The sequence below is a fragment of the Melospiza melodia genome, chromosome 4 (assembly GCF_035770615.1).
Source record: "Melospiza melodia melodia isolate bMelMel2 chromosome 4, bMelMel2.pri, whole genome shotgun sequence".
NCBI classification, from domain to species: Eukaryota; Metazoa; Chordata; class Aves; order Passeriformes; family Passerellidae; genus Melospiza; species Melospiza melodia.
Window position 1 is genome coordinate 63,250,625 of NC_086197.1, and position 16,574 is coordinate 63,267,198.

Here is a 16,574-nt window from a genome sequence, read left to right on the forward strand (position 1 = left end):
CCAAGGCATGGTGGTGTTGGTTGCTTCACCTTATCCCTGAATGCAATAAAGGTCTTTCTGCTAGCTTGAACAGAAGTTGTACCTTGCACGTTTTTCTGTATTTGGTCAAACATACCGTACTTTGAACACTACAATTCTGAGAAAAATGTATTGGATACAGTAAGACCTCACCTTATTACACATTGTAAGGTCATGAAAAGGCTTGTCAGTGAATATTGTCACTCCAATTTATAATTTAGTAAACTGTATATTAAAAAGCTACCATTTATCTTTGCAAAATAAAAGGCCTTAAAAAATGTTGCCAAAACATTTTATTTAGGCTGGGAGGTATTTCTCATTCAGAAACACCATGAAAACAAACAGATTAGGTATGATGATTTTTATACAGCAGACACCTTTTTGGATATAGATGTAGATACAGATATAGATGACAGAGATATAGAAAGAAGCATAAAATATGAAATATCCCTTATTTACAGCTTTGGTGATGTGCATATATTATGGATACTCTAGACAAATAGAGGGGACAATCTGTAAGAAGTGTTAAGCTATGAAGCTCTTGATTTTGTATTTTGATTTCCAGTTAATACCTGTAATGGTGGCTACATAGTCTGCCAGGTGTAGGGGCGGACATTTTGAAATGACAAAGTTTTTCCTAAAAAAATTATAACCTTGATGTTAAAAGCAAAATCGCAAAAGCTCCAGTATTTGTTGGTGACATGTAAAAGTCATTATATTGCAGATCCTAAAATCAAGCTGAACACTACATACATTTGGAAAATTAAACAGGTGAGATAAACATCTACTGACATTTTATATCCTGTTGACAACCATAGGATTTCTATAGTCAGGTTAAGCAACCTGGCCATAATTCCTCAGAAAGGCAAAGAAATCTTTTCTGAAATAGGGTGCACTGACTTTTCAAAAGCAAAGTGATAATAAAATCGGGACAGTGGTTCAAACAACAAAATTATTTACTGGAGGTTTTCCATGAGATCAGCCATCTTTTTATCTGAAAATGAAGGCAAGTATTCACAAAAATGAAGATAAATGTCTTTAATCCATAGTTAGAAAAGTATGTTAGCATAGAAAACACTTTACAAAATAACATCCCATGTTAATTTAAGTACATTTTAAAACCAGCCACAATGCAAGAATTTATGTTCTTTACTGACTGAAGTTTCAAGCCCCATTACTCTCTCTACCTCTTTCTCCATCTACAGGGGGTTGTGGCTTACAGAATCGGAAAAGGAAATACCAAAGTCAGCCTTTTAAAAGATCCAATTAACAACTTATACCCTCAGAGTGGAAAATATGAAAATAATGTTAGGCTTTGAAATCAAGGAACATTTTCTGTCCTGTATGCTGATGGACAAAACATTGACTAGAAGTAATGAGTTAGATACCCATGAACAGTAGAAACAGTATTTCTTTTTCTCTAGATTTCCTTGCATCACAAAACATTTACACACGGGTCTGAAGGAGCCTGTCTATGTGAAAAAATTAAGTTGGGTTAACAGTAACATATAGATCTGATTTTACATTATCCAAATATAAAACGAGAACCATTTATTTTTAATCAATCCTCTACGAAACAGAAGTATTTGAAAGTATAAAACAACAACAGGTTGCTTTAACATATTATAACAATAACTTATGATGAAAGATCTAGATGAAGGACTGCTCATCTTCCCAGTAAAAGGAAAGTGCATGCTCATCATTTGTATACTGGTTCAGTAAAATTTTCTGAACAGGCTTCCCTAAGAATGGCATTGCCTCCTGTTATACCTCACACTTTGCAAGCATGCATTTTATTTTGTGAGAAAATGAGAATCCAGTGTTTCAATATGTGACATATATCACATGAACATGAACCTTTATTACACTTGGACTTCTCATCCAGTTCTTATAAGCAAGCCTAAACTTAGTCACTGTACAACAAACCTTGTAGAGTTCATCAGTTCTGCATTCTATACCACATGAACATATAAGCAATTGAAAACACAAACTATGATAACTTACTGACAGGTATAAAATATTTTGACAATCCCACAAACCCCCAACCACCGTAACCATGTATAATAAAATAAGTCAAAAGTAGTTAATTGAAACTGGTTTATTGGTAATAAATGAAAATCCAACAACTGATATTCAAAGGCTTAAAAAGAAACAGATCTCCATATGCTGACTGTGTTTGATTAAATCAACTAGTTATTACCAATATTCAGCTAATATTTTTAAGCTTTTGCCTTTTTTTGCCTGCTCCCCATCCTCCACTTAGCTGCACTGGATGGTCTCGAAATGATATCCGTTCTGCATGAGATGGACCCAAACATGATTTTTCTGGAGTAGAAATATTCTTTTCTAAACAACAAAACAGACATGAAATTAAAAAACAACCAACCAAAACACCCTAGATTTCACTGTACCACGTTCTTTTCAAGACAATAATATTTCTAGGTCTAATTAGAAAGCACACAATTTTTATAGTTATGTATCACTCACCATTTAAAAGTAACACAAGTAGTTTAATAAGGCAGTACTTTAAAAAAATTAACTGATCTAAAAAGACAGTAAAATTACTAATCAAAATTATAATATTTTTAGAAGTGTCATTATCTGTCCATTTTGAACTTAAACACTTACAGAGATACTCAATGCTTTTGACATAGAAACTCATCCTTCAAGTGTATGAAGAACTAGTTCAGAAGATAAAGCTAATTAACAAGTTTTTGTGGTCATGTTAGATCAAATAAAAAAAAAAAGTTTTCTTTTGTTCAAAGCTCAGGAATATTTAAATGCTGGATGATGCCACAGAAAAATTTAGGAACACATAGGAATATGTGAAACAATCACTTTCATTGTCATTCATACAGATGCTTGAGTAATTTAGACAATAGTTTCTAAAAAACTCTTCAGACAATTATTTAAATAAAATAACCAGTAGGCATGACAAAAGGTATAATATTTATTTAAAATAATTGAACATTTTACACCTGATAATATCTTTCTTTGGCATGTGTAAGAAGGAAAACGTCTGTGGAAGACAACCCAAACTTCACAAGAGAATGATATAATGTTCACAATACAGCAGTTCATGCCTGTGAGTGTGTGTATATATATATATATATATATATCATGCTAGCTTATCAAATGTATATTTTATGAACAACTTTTGCGACTTACCAAAGGAAAATATTATTACCTACATAGTTTCAGTATTTTTGATATTTTAAGTTTTTAGGACTGCTCAATAGAAAAATTAAATTTCTCACAATACATAGGGACAAAAAAGTAGAACATCATTTTATGTACCAATCTATAAAACATAGCTATAAATTTCAAAGAGTAAAAGTTCCTTTGTTTTCCCATAGATGATTTCCTGTTGGCTTCTAGATCTAAATGTCAGGAGGTTTTCCCAGCCTACAGTTCCCTTTCTTATGAATTCTTAAATTATTGTAAATGTATCTTAATAAACAGTTCTCTCTTTTGGCAACCAAGAGCTTTCAAGTATTTTTAACATTATCTCCATTCATCTTCTTATGGCTCTGCAGATGTAGCCAATTATTTTTTTTCTTAAAATATATAATTTACTCTAGATGTATCTCCTAAAGATTTAAAATTCTGATATTTTGCCTTTACAACATTCCCAGTTTCCTTCCCTTTGGACTATTTTATTTAACATCTCAAATAGTAGCAGAAGGGCTAGTACAGAAAGGCTTTTGTTAAAGAGCAAAGAAAATATTTAATCAAACAGTAACCCTTCCATTAATTGTTTTGCCTGGGAACCATAGCATATTCACTGAAGACTGAAACCCTCAAATTAGTAAATGAAGTGGTTAATTAATGAAACTTCAAAATAAATCTAACATGGTAATAATATTTTTTAAATTCCATGTCTTTAACTTCAAGAAATATTTTATGAAATTGAAAACATTGTTAAACAACAAAAATAATTAAGACTGGAAGTTTTTTGTTAAAATAAAACTGAAAAGGAAATTGCTATTGCACATTTAAAGTGGAAAATAAAACTGGGGCTAATTTATGCTTTTTCTATGCACTCATCTTCAACATGGTATCCACAATATAGGTAGAGAGGACATACAATTTTTTTGGTATATTTTGACAAAAAATACATTTTATTACATTCTTTTTAAAAGAGAATAAAAACAGATGCTGTAAAGAGCCTATCAAAAATGAATTTGAAAACTAGTCTAGTAGTGATAGAGTCAATATAGGAAGAGAGTCAACCTAATCCTAATTGCCTGATCTGGATTATTTCTGGATCAACAACCTCACTTGTTTATGAACATATGGGCACTGCTAAATCGTATTTTCATGATGGATTTCAGTAATCTGTACATGTAAAGTTTTTGCCTCTCCACTTGTAATTATATACAATGCATTGGAAGGAATATATTGTCCTTACATGAGTATGAAATATGTATTATTGCTCCATTAAAAAATCCCAAAGACCTGCTGTATGCAGGTTTAATACATCAGAGGCTGTCTCAAAGTCTGATAGTCATGGGTCTCTTTTTTTTTAAATCTGCTCTTGTTAGACTTCCTAGCATCTGCTTTAAACTTTATTATACAGTTGTGAGCTGTTGAAGCACAGACTAACTCTGTATTCTTTCTTTCCTCCCTTTACACAGTTCTCAGCACTATTCAGCCAAAGAAAATAAAGCCATTGTAGAGAAAGATCAACTAAGTTGGAATGAAATATCACTGTAATGTAAATCACTGTAAATCATTCCCTTTGCTTGTCCCATCTTTGAAATGACCATAATCATGTTTGCACTTCTGATAAATCACTTTTGATATCTACTAAATATCTACTACGAGATGAGTAATATTATCAATGCTGCTGTTCCAGTTATCAGTGGTGGAGTGATGAAAGACAGAGCTGGTATGGAGTACAGTACCAAAAGACCATTCCCTGAAGAAGAGCTGACAAGGACAGATAGATCACACCAGCATAATGCAGTTTGCTTACTCCTGTTCAGAGCACAGCTATTTCTCAGATGTTACACTCGTGGTTATTGTAACTGCTAGTGGTTAAATATTATTTATGATTGAAAAATTGTGTCCTAAAGCAAAAGTATAATAAAGGTTTTAGTCAAATATGAGAAAGGGTTTTGTTGCAGTTCTTTCTCCTAGAGTTTAATGCAAGACCAAACAGAAACATTAATGAAAAATAAGAATAGGATCATAGATTCATGAAGGTTGGAAAGGACCTCTATGATCATGGAGCCCAACCATTAACCCAGCACTGCCAAGTCCACCACTAAACCATGTCTCTAAGCATCACATCCACATGTTTTTTGAACATTTTCAGGGATGGTGAATCCACCACTTCTCTGGTAAGCCTGTTCTAATGCTTGACCACCTCTTTGGTGAAAACACTTTTCCTAATATCTAATCCAATAATGATCAATACTGATAATCCAATAATGAATAGAATATGTTGCAAATATGGGATTTAACTGATTGATCATACATATGCCCACAAATTACTACACTTACTTCATGGCTTTTGCTATTTCAGTGAAAATCTAGGTAGGAGTATTTCACATGTGCTCAAGTAAGAGTAGCTTTGCACTTAAGTGTAAAATGTGCATCTAGATGGAATTTTGCAAGAAGTAAAAAAAAAAAATTGCATATAAACTAAAAAATACCTCAGTAACTTTGTTGTCAATACCTGTGTTTACAAAAGATTTTCTGATTCTGATTTACAAACAGGCAATTTTTTTTTTCTTCAGAAATATTCAATAAAGACACCTCCATTAGGAAATGGCTAGAATTTTGTCAAGATCAAGAGACTGAGAGAAGACAAAAAAGTCTGGTAAGGGATGACAGTGGCACTTTGAATTGACAGACTGAATCTAGAAATAGTCCTCAATAACAGTCTTGTTAAAAAAAAGACACAAACCAGAAAACAAACCTAACTTTCTCAAAACCCTCAAAAACATTTCAAAATGAATCCTTATTATATTTTTTCTCTTGTATTTATTGATTGGGAGTTTTATTGAAGGACCTTATTTCTCTTACAGCATTACTAATAATGTGAACAGTTTTACAGCATGCTTGGATTTGCAATGTCTCCATTTTCCCCCAAACTGCAATGTATCTTGCAAATGAATGGTTGTGCTTGTGAGTTAATTAAGAGAACACTAGCATGTGAATGCATCACATTACTGCTATCATAATTTCTTAATTGGCAAAATAAAGGTGACATATATGGCATAGTAATATTTTGCTATAAAGAGGTATATATTTCATTAATATGCATAAATACACACATTGATTTGTATATTTATGATTTATTAATAACTGTAAGCATAATCACAATACTTTTAGTTCATGTTATGTTCTTTAAGTGTATTTGTAGTGGGCCTTGCCCAAAGGCAACAACAGAAAGATTCACAGCATCTCAAGATACTATATTTAGTATCTTTACTAAATAGAATTAGGTGTATATATTAAATATAAATTAACATGTTTACTACATGTAAATTCGAACAATTACATTTGGTTTACTATACACAGTACTGATAGTATTATTATTATTATTATTATTATTATTATTATTATTATTATTACTTGTACTAGAATTAAATAGAACTTGAATAGAAGTATATTAAGTATAATTTGTATAAGTATAATGGTTATTCTAATACCAACTGATGCGGGAACAAATCTTAGCCAAGAAAAACAATTTAATTTCTGCTACACTAAAGCAGGCTTTGGAAGACAGGCTATAACACTTAATTACTGTACATTCATTTACTTGTAACAACTTAATATATGAAGCTCCAGTAAAGTCTGAGAGACATTTAGATGCCTGCATATAGCAAAAACCTACTCTGAGTATGTGCTGAAAGCTTGTCTTGGGATAATGTCACATGCTTCTATTTCCAGGCAGTAACTTTTTGGTTGTTTAATCTGTTTTCTGCTATCAATTTGTTCTGGTCTTTTTTTTGTTAAAGCCTGGGTCTTTTAACAAATGTCAAGGTTTACATATCCACTGTTTTGATAAGTAATGCAATATGTAAAATGCTTTGAATGAAATTCTTGGTGTCCAAGAAGAAAAGCTTTGTTAAAAGGGTTATGATAAAAATTTTATGATGCATAGTAAACGTCATAGGACATTTATCGATCCACCTAACATTGTATGTCTGGAGATATAATTTATTCCAAAGTCCTTACCATATTGTATTACTTAAAAGCAAATACAGCATAAGAAGGCATGGAGAAAAAAAACCTCAACATTTTAATGGAAGTGACCAGAACGAATCCATAGCAGCAAAGCATTTACATCAATTTAAGCTCTGGAAAGAAGGTAGGTTCAGCAGGTCTGTGAAAAAGGTAAATGATAAAATATCAGAAAGGTTTAACTTTATAATAGTGTTACTTATGGCTATCTTAAAGTTGGATTTTTTTTTTTTTTTAGTTTTATTGCTTGCATAGTTATTGCGCTGCAATTTGACATTATATTTTCTAATTTAAAGATAAAATTGAAATAGCATTGACAAATCTGGGGATCCATTTATATGAAATACCGCATGATATGTAAAGATATATCTCCTTTTTGTATGGAGATTTTAAAAAGGACCATACTCATGATTTTGTTTCTTTAAGTAAATGGTAAATTTTGTTTGTAAATCTTCATGACTTCATGCTGGTAGGACTAGAGACTGGTTCTAAAATTTTATAGAAACAATGAACTTAAATTTCTTTGCTTATCAAAGATTGATGCTCTTCTAACTAGATCATGCTGACAATTACATACTTGAATAATCTGAACTCCAAAATGTGACTCAGTCATATAGAGTTGAAAGAGATAACAATGTACAAGAATAAACATTTATTAATTACCACTCTACACAATTAAAATAAACATAATAAACATAGTGCTTCAAATACATTCCCATAAAATACAACTCTTCTCTAATTACAAGAATGACTTTCAGCACCGCTGTTTATTAAAGCTCAATATTTATTTTGTGTTTCAGCTCCTTATCTATTTCCCCACTTTTGACCATTTAGGATGAAACTGAGTGTCTGTCCAAAATTTTCCAAAAGGTTGGTCGCTTCTAAGAGAATACGTAATATATTTAGGCTGCCCTTTGCAGACATCTGAAATCTACCAAATAACAGTGCCTTCCTTTTAGGATATGTCCAAATTTGGATCAAGTATATATGAATTGAAGTTTTTCCACGATCAGAGAAGGAATTCTTGATCTTTTGGTCTATTTTCACTAAAATACCAGTCAGTATGGAAACATGCTTTTCCATGATATTGCATGGACCTAAGCAAGGCTGTTCTTAAACATAATGGTGCTAAGTCAGGGAACTTAAGAGCCTGGTCGTTTCATGCTGTCTGTGGCAGATGGAGAATAGCTACAGGAACCACGGAGAGGGTAAGAATCAAAACTCCTGCAGGAAGAAGACTGAGGGAAGAGGCAAAGGGCTGCAACGAAAATCTGAGAGAGAAATGAGACTGATTCAGAATCAAGGTGAGAGAGTTAAAGCTAACTTGGTAAATAATGCCCTGGCACAGCTGGCACAAGAGACTAGAATGACTTGACGAAGAGACTGACACAGAGCAGGGAGAAAAACATGGAGAAGAAGAAAACTGTAAATTGGCAAACGGAAACTGTAGGAATAAAGAAGATGGATTATGGGGCGTTAGATGGTTCCTAACTCTCATAATTAACATAATTAAAAGAAGTAAAAATACAAGTAATAATGAGGAAGAACACAAAGAATAACTACATTAAGAGACTGGATTTAAGATTTGCCTAAACAGTACACTAATCCAGGCCATATTTGGAGGAAGTCTAAACTAGAAGAAGATGAATCTGAGGAATAATGTCAGGCATAGTTTGGATTCAAAACAAAACAGAGAGTGAGAGGGGAAAAAAGTAATCAGACCGGGATCTGTAGAAACAAACAGAAGACTTGATGGCATATGTGGGAAAGAAGAGTGGATGGGAGAGAAAGCTTGGGCTGCAATAAATTGGAGGAGAGAAAGAAGAACCATTCATAGTAAAAGAAAGGATTATAGAGCACAGTTGTGGAAAAAACAGCAATGAAAAAGAGACAAATTAGAAGGAAGGAGCAAGGAAAGTAAGAGTGCCTTGGAAAAGAAGATCTTGTAGACACATCTTTACCATCCAGTGCAACAATCTCGTGAAGTAGCCAAACATTAACTACTGGGCCTTTCAGTGAACTGACCTGAGAATATTTTTGAATCTACTTAAAAACACCCCACAGCAAAGGAAGCATAAAACTGTTATTATTTACTCAAATCATAGGACAGAAATACTTATTGTTGATCTAATGGTTCCATGGTTCTAAATGGATATCTAAGTGAACTATAAGCCAATATCTCGAACAGAATTTTTTTTAAGCTAGTTTCTTTTAAAAAACATCCACACTGAAGGACCCCCAAACCCTACTAGAAGAGTATGAGGCTGGTAAAATTAAGGACTTAAAATTTACAATAGGCCTCTGTGTATCTGTTCTTGAATTATTTTCGTAATTGGAAGCACAGATGATGAAATTACATGAGCTCTTGTATTATTTTTTCTCCCTAGCCTCTTAAATTCAATGAAAGCAAGTTCTACATGCCTTTAAAATCCGCATTTAGGTAATTTTTTAATATGCAACCTCAAAGTCAATTAAGCAGCATCTTTTAAGATGTCATTTTGTAGGCTGTTCAAAAAGATTAGGTATATGTTGTTTGATAGTCAACCAATACAGAGAAAAATACATATGTATGAAAGAAATATGCACAAGAAACCCCTTGGTAAAACATGAGCAAATTCATAGAGTGCTTAAAAATGAGATGCTTATTACACAGAGTTTTCAAATCCTAAATGAAAGACAGCAGTCCTTGAACTAGAATATATAGACAATAGTGATGCTGGGAAGAAAGGAACAGGAAAGCAGGAATTTTCCAACGTGAAGCTGTATTATACACTGCTTATAACAAAGTTTAAGGGTTTCTACCAATCTCATGAAAGAAAGGGAGGCAAAAAAAATCAAGGTGTGGGCTCTGTCAAGAGCAAAAAGGATTGAGCAAGATTTAAGAAGGAAGTGCAATAAAAGCTACTGTGTTTTTTTCTGAGTTGGAAGACTTCACTGTAAGAAAGGTATAATTAAAGGACATTAATTTATTTTCACTGAGTAGCAGAATATAAAGTGTGAATTTACTGGAGAACTAGAACTGATAAATGTTTTTTAGTGCAAATATACATGGGTCCATTTTTTGAATTAAGGGTAATAAAGGAATTACAAGGTTCAGGTTTTAATTTATTTAATTTGTTTTCCTGGAAAGCAGTTTTACTGATATCAGAGGCTTCCTGAAAAGCTCAAATTCAGGGAAGAGAAGAATTAAGAATTCTGGGCAGTATTTCAAATAAAAGTTAGAGGCACAACTCCCATTACATTTCACTTTCAAATTTTGGTCAGGAGATTGCAGTTTCCAAGGCAAATATAAGGCAAATGAAGTTTAAATTTGCAGAGGAAAAAAACCCACAAAATTATGATGACAGACAATGTAAAATATGTAGGAGACTCATCTATATGTCCAACACTGGTTGGTCATAAACAGATTAGGATGATAGAAGGTAGTTGATTGTCATAGCCTACTCACAAATTAGATATTAGGATATGCAAAAAACTCATACTCTCTAGATAGTACAGAAAATGCTTATCCTCTAAATCTTGCAAAATATTTCTATGCCTATCTTGCAACTTCATGCTGACTAAAGTACTAGTGTTCAGGAAAGAATTAAGACAAAAAATACAACCAGAAATTCACACCAATGTTTATGGAGTTAACAAAAATTGCAAAGAATGCTCAGACCCCCTGCCCCCAAACCAGCCCCACCCCAAAAAATAACCTCAAGAAATAGAAAAGAAAAAATAGTTACTAGGGAGCATAAAGCAATAACTGTGAAGGAATATTATATTCCTTCTGGAACATAATTTAAGTATGTTCTTAGATCATAACATACTGGCTATTAACAGAAGCAAAGTCCTAAATTAGACAGATAATATTTACTCCTGCTGAACAATGGCTACTCTTTCTTTAGGTTATACATTTTTTTTAAACATTTGGTCAATTTAATGAACAGTTACTTTTCCCTTTGAACATGTAACAGGGAAGCAAATCAAATACTTTTAAGTAAGCAAATGCTTTCCTTAAACTGAGATATTCTATGTTAAAAGCATTCCTTTATTACTTAATTAATTTAGCTTTGTCAAGGAACAGAATTAAATTAGTTTAGGATTAATCTATCCCATCCAAATTTTTCAGAAAAAATAGGACATTTGGCTTTTAAAAAACTTAAAGTAATTTAATTCAGAATTCAAAGAATGTGCCATTGGAAAAATAAATCTATAGAAAGAGCATAAAAGTTGGGAAGTTCACAAAATATTTCTTAAAATCTTGACTCAGCCTTTCTAAAATCCCCAGTAAATTAAAAGATTATAATTTTGAAGTGTAGTATGTTTTGTCTTAACAAAGACACGATAATTCATACATTTCCCTATATATATATATATAAGGTGTTTTATTTCCCTATCACATGAATTTGAGCAGGATTTTTTAGTATTTAAGAATCCATTATTTTGTATTTCTAGACTTTACTTTTCAGTCTGTAAGATCTCAACAATTTATTGATACAATTTCTAAATTACAAGTTATATATAAGGAATGTGTATGATACTCCCAAATAACAGCTCTTGATTCCTAACAATAACTGAATTCTGAGGAACAGCCACAACTATGGGTGTTGGAAAGTGAACTCAATAATATTTTATTAATAAAGCTTGTCAAATCATTGAGGTTGAGATCTTCTGAAAAAATGGTACAAGAACTTGATTTAGGAATTTATTGAAATGACAGGACCTCTAAGGACACAGCATCTTTATAACAATCTAATACAACTTCAGGTTAACTCAAAGGGAACACACCTACTAAATCACTGAAACAGTTCCTAGGCAACTTCATTTACTATTCAGAAGGCAAAACCAAGAGACATTATAGAATAAGAAATCATTCTATAACAAATATATTCTTAGCAAAGGCAAATTTATAACGTTTTCAGATTAAAGATATCATGGGGCTAATGATTTATTCTGATAATTGAAAAGCAACAGACTCTGGCAAAGAGAAACAATGTAATAAGCATGTTTCTATACTGCATACGAAATGTAAAATGGTGACTAATATGTGATTTTATATATCAGAAGTGATACAATTGAATGTATCATCACTGTTTAATTTCTTAAATCCGTGGTGCTAATATTTATAAAGACACATATGCAGAAACATATTTAAAGAGACATAACACCTGGGCTTTTTTTTTCCTTCGTTCCTGGATTATTGAAATAAGAATGCATACGTAGGTAGGGCACAGTATGTATTTTTTGAAAGCATACCTAGATTAGCAGACATTATAAACTCTCTGTCTCTCCTCCCTCACATTTATGACTCTGTCAGTCGGTTGTTCTTTCCTGCTCCCTTCCTAATCTCTCCTTCTTGAAGGTATAATGCAATGGCACTTTTTTATTTTCCTAAGAAAAAACCATTCTCCAAGATTCACACAGGCAAGAGTTCATATTAATTTACTTTTGGACGGAGTTACAATATAGGTTACAGCCTAAACAACAGTTATACACTAATATGAATGCAGTGTATACTATTTGACTCAATTACTCAAGATACAGACACATTCTATTCTGGATACATGAATACAATGATAATCTTGTCATTGACATCAGTAGTTTAGAGTTATCTCACCTAAATTCAGGATCTTAGCAGTTAGGAATCTCATCTAATTTAAATGGTGTGGCTTCATCACTAGCCAATGGAGAGAAACAAGAACACTAAGGACACAATTTGTTCTTTTCTAAGATGGCAGGCACAAAGATAGAATTATGGTTTTTTTTCCATTGGTACAATTAACTTAGACTATGATGATGAATTTTATGTAATCTAATTTTAGGAATGTAAAACAAATCAATAAGCACAAACATATTGAGTCACTATATTTTTTGCTTATGGTGAAGTAATGTAAATAAATCTTCATTCCAAAGTCTTTACAAAGTATGTCAGAAAAATAGAGATTTCAAGTATTTTTTTATATATTTTTCTTGAATTTTAATTTTTTAATTCAAAGTGGAAATGCAGCATATATGAAAACATAATCACAAAGTAAATCCAGCAATTTATATATATAAATTATATTAAATACCTGATTACTATTTTGACAACATTTCAAGAAACTTCACTACTTAAAAAGTTTTAGGAGTTTTGATAATGTAGTGAAAGTTCTTTAATACAGCTTAAATTTTCCGTAATGTGCTTTTGAGGGGTTTAGGTTTTTATTTATTTGAAAAAACATTGGACACAAATAGAAAAATAGAGTATTTCATATTATCAGAAATATATTGAAATTTCTTCAGTTATGTTATACAAAATAAGACAGGAAACAAAATTCTATAATTTTATGACATTCGAGAATTTTTTTTTCTACATATAGAGTCTTTTGTTACCTTCTATGGTATTAGAATGGTAAAAATATAAGCTTTAAAAGGCTCCTCTAATACTGAGGTGTAGTGAGTTCAGTGGGATCATAAACTACTGCATGACCGGTAATCAACATAACAGAAATCTCTGCCTTGATTTGTGATATGTGTTCTGGTGCTCAGGTAATAAAACATGCATTTTTCAAAGCTCTTTTGGAAATAAAATAAGAGGAAGATTAAAACCAAATCTTTTTCATACTTTAATGAAAAGAAAATCTTCTCAAGACTCAGCCATGAGAAGACCTACGACACATCACAGGGGACTTCCCATTAAAATCACAAGAGGAAAGTCTATTGACACCACAGTTTTTAAACTGAACTGCAGTAAATGCATGAAAAGGCTTTAGGCAAAAAAGCAACAGAAAGATAAGCAGCATGTGTTATTAAGGATTCCAAGCATGCTCAGTTCTACTTAGCATTTTAAAGTGATCTTTAATACTGATATTGAAAAGAACCATAACTTACTTGAGGATCTTGCTGAGTGTCTGTGTGGCAGCTTATTTTTTTCTCTGTTCTCAGTCAAAGCACTTCCACTGGCCATGGAAACAAGGTCTAAATCCATGTCTTCTCTGCTTACAGAGCTTGCCTGGAAGCAGTGGGAGAGAATGTACACAATCATGAAACAAAATATAACATTTTCTGAATGTAGCTCACATTACTCCAAATAAACAAACAGGGTCTGTCAAACAACCTTCTTCAAAATGATACCACAATCCTTTTTTGTTGCCTAGGCTGAACAAATGCACTATGTCAAAGCATTTTTGTAAATAAGAGCCGATCTTAAAATTGTGGTTTGTGATCTGAGTCAATGCAACAACAAAAGAAAACATTTTAGTACAGTAATTTTGAAGAAAATCAATCTCGCAGAGGGCTGATGAAACCTTAAACAGCTTAAGATCATTTACTGACCAGTCTATAATTTAAGTTATAGTTGAATGCCAGAGATGTCATATTGGATTATTTCCTGCAATATTTATGCTTTATCCAGGACACGTATCACTTCAATCAGTCATGGGCCCAGTGAGTAATTTAATCTTTTAAGGTTTTTGCTAATTAACCATAACCATCAGACAGCATTTTAATTATACTTTAGGCAAGAGAATTATATTAATTATAAACTTCTGACATCCAGTGGTGGTATGTTTTGACATGAGGCATGTTACCTGCACACAAATATGACAAAAGAAAAATGAAAATCGTGTTTCATTTTAGCATTGCTGTTTTGGGAACATGTAGGGCAAAGTTTAAAAACCGACCGGGAAGATAGCTCCCACTGCAAATTGCAGATTGTTATTTTTGCAGAAACAACTTCACATTTTCTGAAGAATGAAACAAAAAGCTGTTCAGCAACAAAAGCAGCCTCTAAAATAAAAAGATACTGAGGGCCAGTAACAATGATGGGGAAAGATCAGACACTGCTGATGAGCAGTCTACAAAATTCCCAGCAAACCCGAGTCAGCCGGCTGGAAGTACTGAACATAAGGATTTACTCCTCTAGACTTTGGACGCTCAGAAGTGAAGTCCAGAAGAGCAGATTCAGTCTTTCCTCTCTCTGGGCTGTAGAGCTAGATGTCTTTCAGAACCACGCGTCTAACTGGGTATTTCTTTTTTAAAAACAAACTACCAAACAAACTACAGGAAAGGAAGAGACTGCTAGTGGTAATGCCATTAAACTTTTGCCTAACATTGTAGTAGCAAGACTGCTCAACCAGGTATCGAGAGACTGGGTCTCAGCTCCTTCCTCAGGGGCATAAAGCCCTCAGCTCCCTTTTTCCTCAGCAAAGTGCTGTTACTGTGAAGTTGCAGGCCATTCTGGAGGAGACGATTTCCAGACTTCCTGTTCAAACTACCTCACTGTACCAAAAGCAGCACTGCACCAATGCAGACAGGCTTTGTAGTCGAGTCTAACTTAGAGAACTCAGATGAAATGGAGACCTGTTTCATTTCCTTGTCTTTACTCAGTCACTGTTTAATGTAAAATTCATTAAAAAATCCAAGCACTTTCAAACCAAAACCTCTAAAGATACCAAGATTTTACACTCTTCCTTAGTGATTGCATTCCCTTTGTGTCTGCACAGAAAGTTTATCCCTTGCTTTCTGATGCTTACCTTTTATATGTTTAATGACAAAGAATTTAAAGTTTTGCTTTGCACAGCTAGTCTTTATTATTGCTGTTAACATCAATATTTTATTTTCTCTTCCAGAGCAGTGACAAGCAACTTTGAAAAAAAAATGTTTTATCCTGCCAATTGTTTCTATTTTATTGACCTTAATATTTGCAGTTGCTTTAAGCTTGTGAGAGCTTCCTATGTTCAAAATCTTTAAACTGAAAACTTTTAGTCTTTCATTAGTAGAAATAATGCAATGATTGTGATGCTCAAAGAGATTCAAACCAATGGAAATGGTCATCCTTATTTCTATCTAACCTGTTTGAACACACTACAAAAGTCTTTTTAATGTTCCAAGTCCCAAAGATTTGTGGCCCTGAAGGCACAAATTTTATACCTGTAACATTTCCACTGTTTTATTTCCAATCCCTACCATCACAGAAACTAAGGCTTCATCATCTTGTAGACAATGATATTCAGGATTTTATGCTAGATTTTACTATGTCTATCTTATCTCTGATGTAAAGTATTCATTATTTTATTTAAAATAAATGTGTTTTCACCCAATTACAGTCAGACTAATAGTTAAGGTTGTATTACTCACTGGAGAAACCTGAATTTGGCCTTTTAAAGAAGCTGATTGAAAGTCCTCTGAAGCTAATAAAATCTTCCCTTTTTTGCTTATGATTTAGAACCAGATTTTGGAAGAAATTTAAGATACTGGCACTGTTTTTTTCAGACTGTAGTATTAGACTTCCATCTGTAGTGATCACCATAGTTAACTCTTCAGACCTGCTGCCATTTTTTTACTACCACAAACCTTTCTCATTAATTAATTGAAAATCAATATCGATCAGGAGG

At 32.7% G+C, this 16,574-nt stretch overlaps 1 protein-coding gene across 2 annotated transcripts in view; it reads right to left on the minus strand.

Annotated features, from left to right (window-relative positions):
* Positions 1-395: 395 nt before the first annotated feature.
* Positions 396-16,574, minus strand: part of LRRIQ1 (leucine rich repeats and IQ motif containing 1) — a 104,544-nt gene continuing 88,365 nt past the window's right edge. For both annotated transcript variants that reach the window (XM_063154944.1, XM_063154943.1), the window contains 2 exons: positions 14,071-14,191; positions 396-2,364 (listed from right to left, as the gene is read on the minus strand). In XM_063154944.1, coding sequence (XP_063011014.1) covers positions 2,225-2,364; positions 14,071-14,191 — 261 coding nt within the window. In that variant the 3' untranslated portion in view covers positions 396-2,224. The remainder of the gene's footprint in view (positions 2,365-14,070; positions 14,192-16,574) is intronic.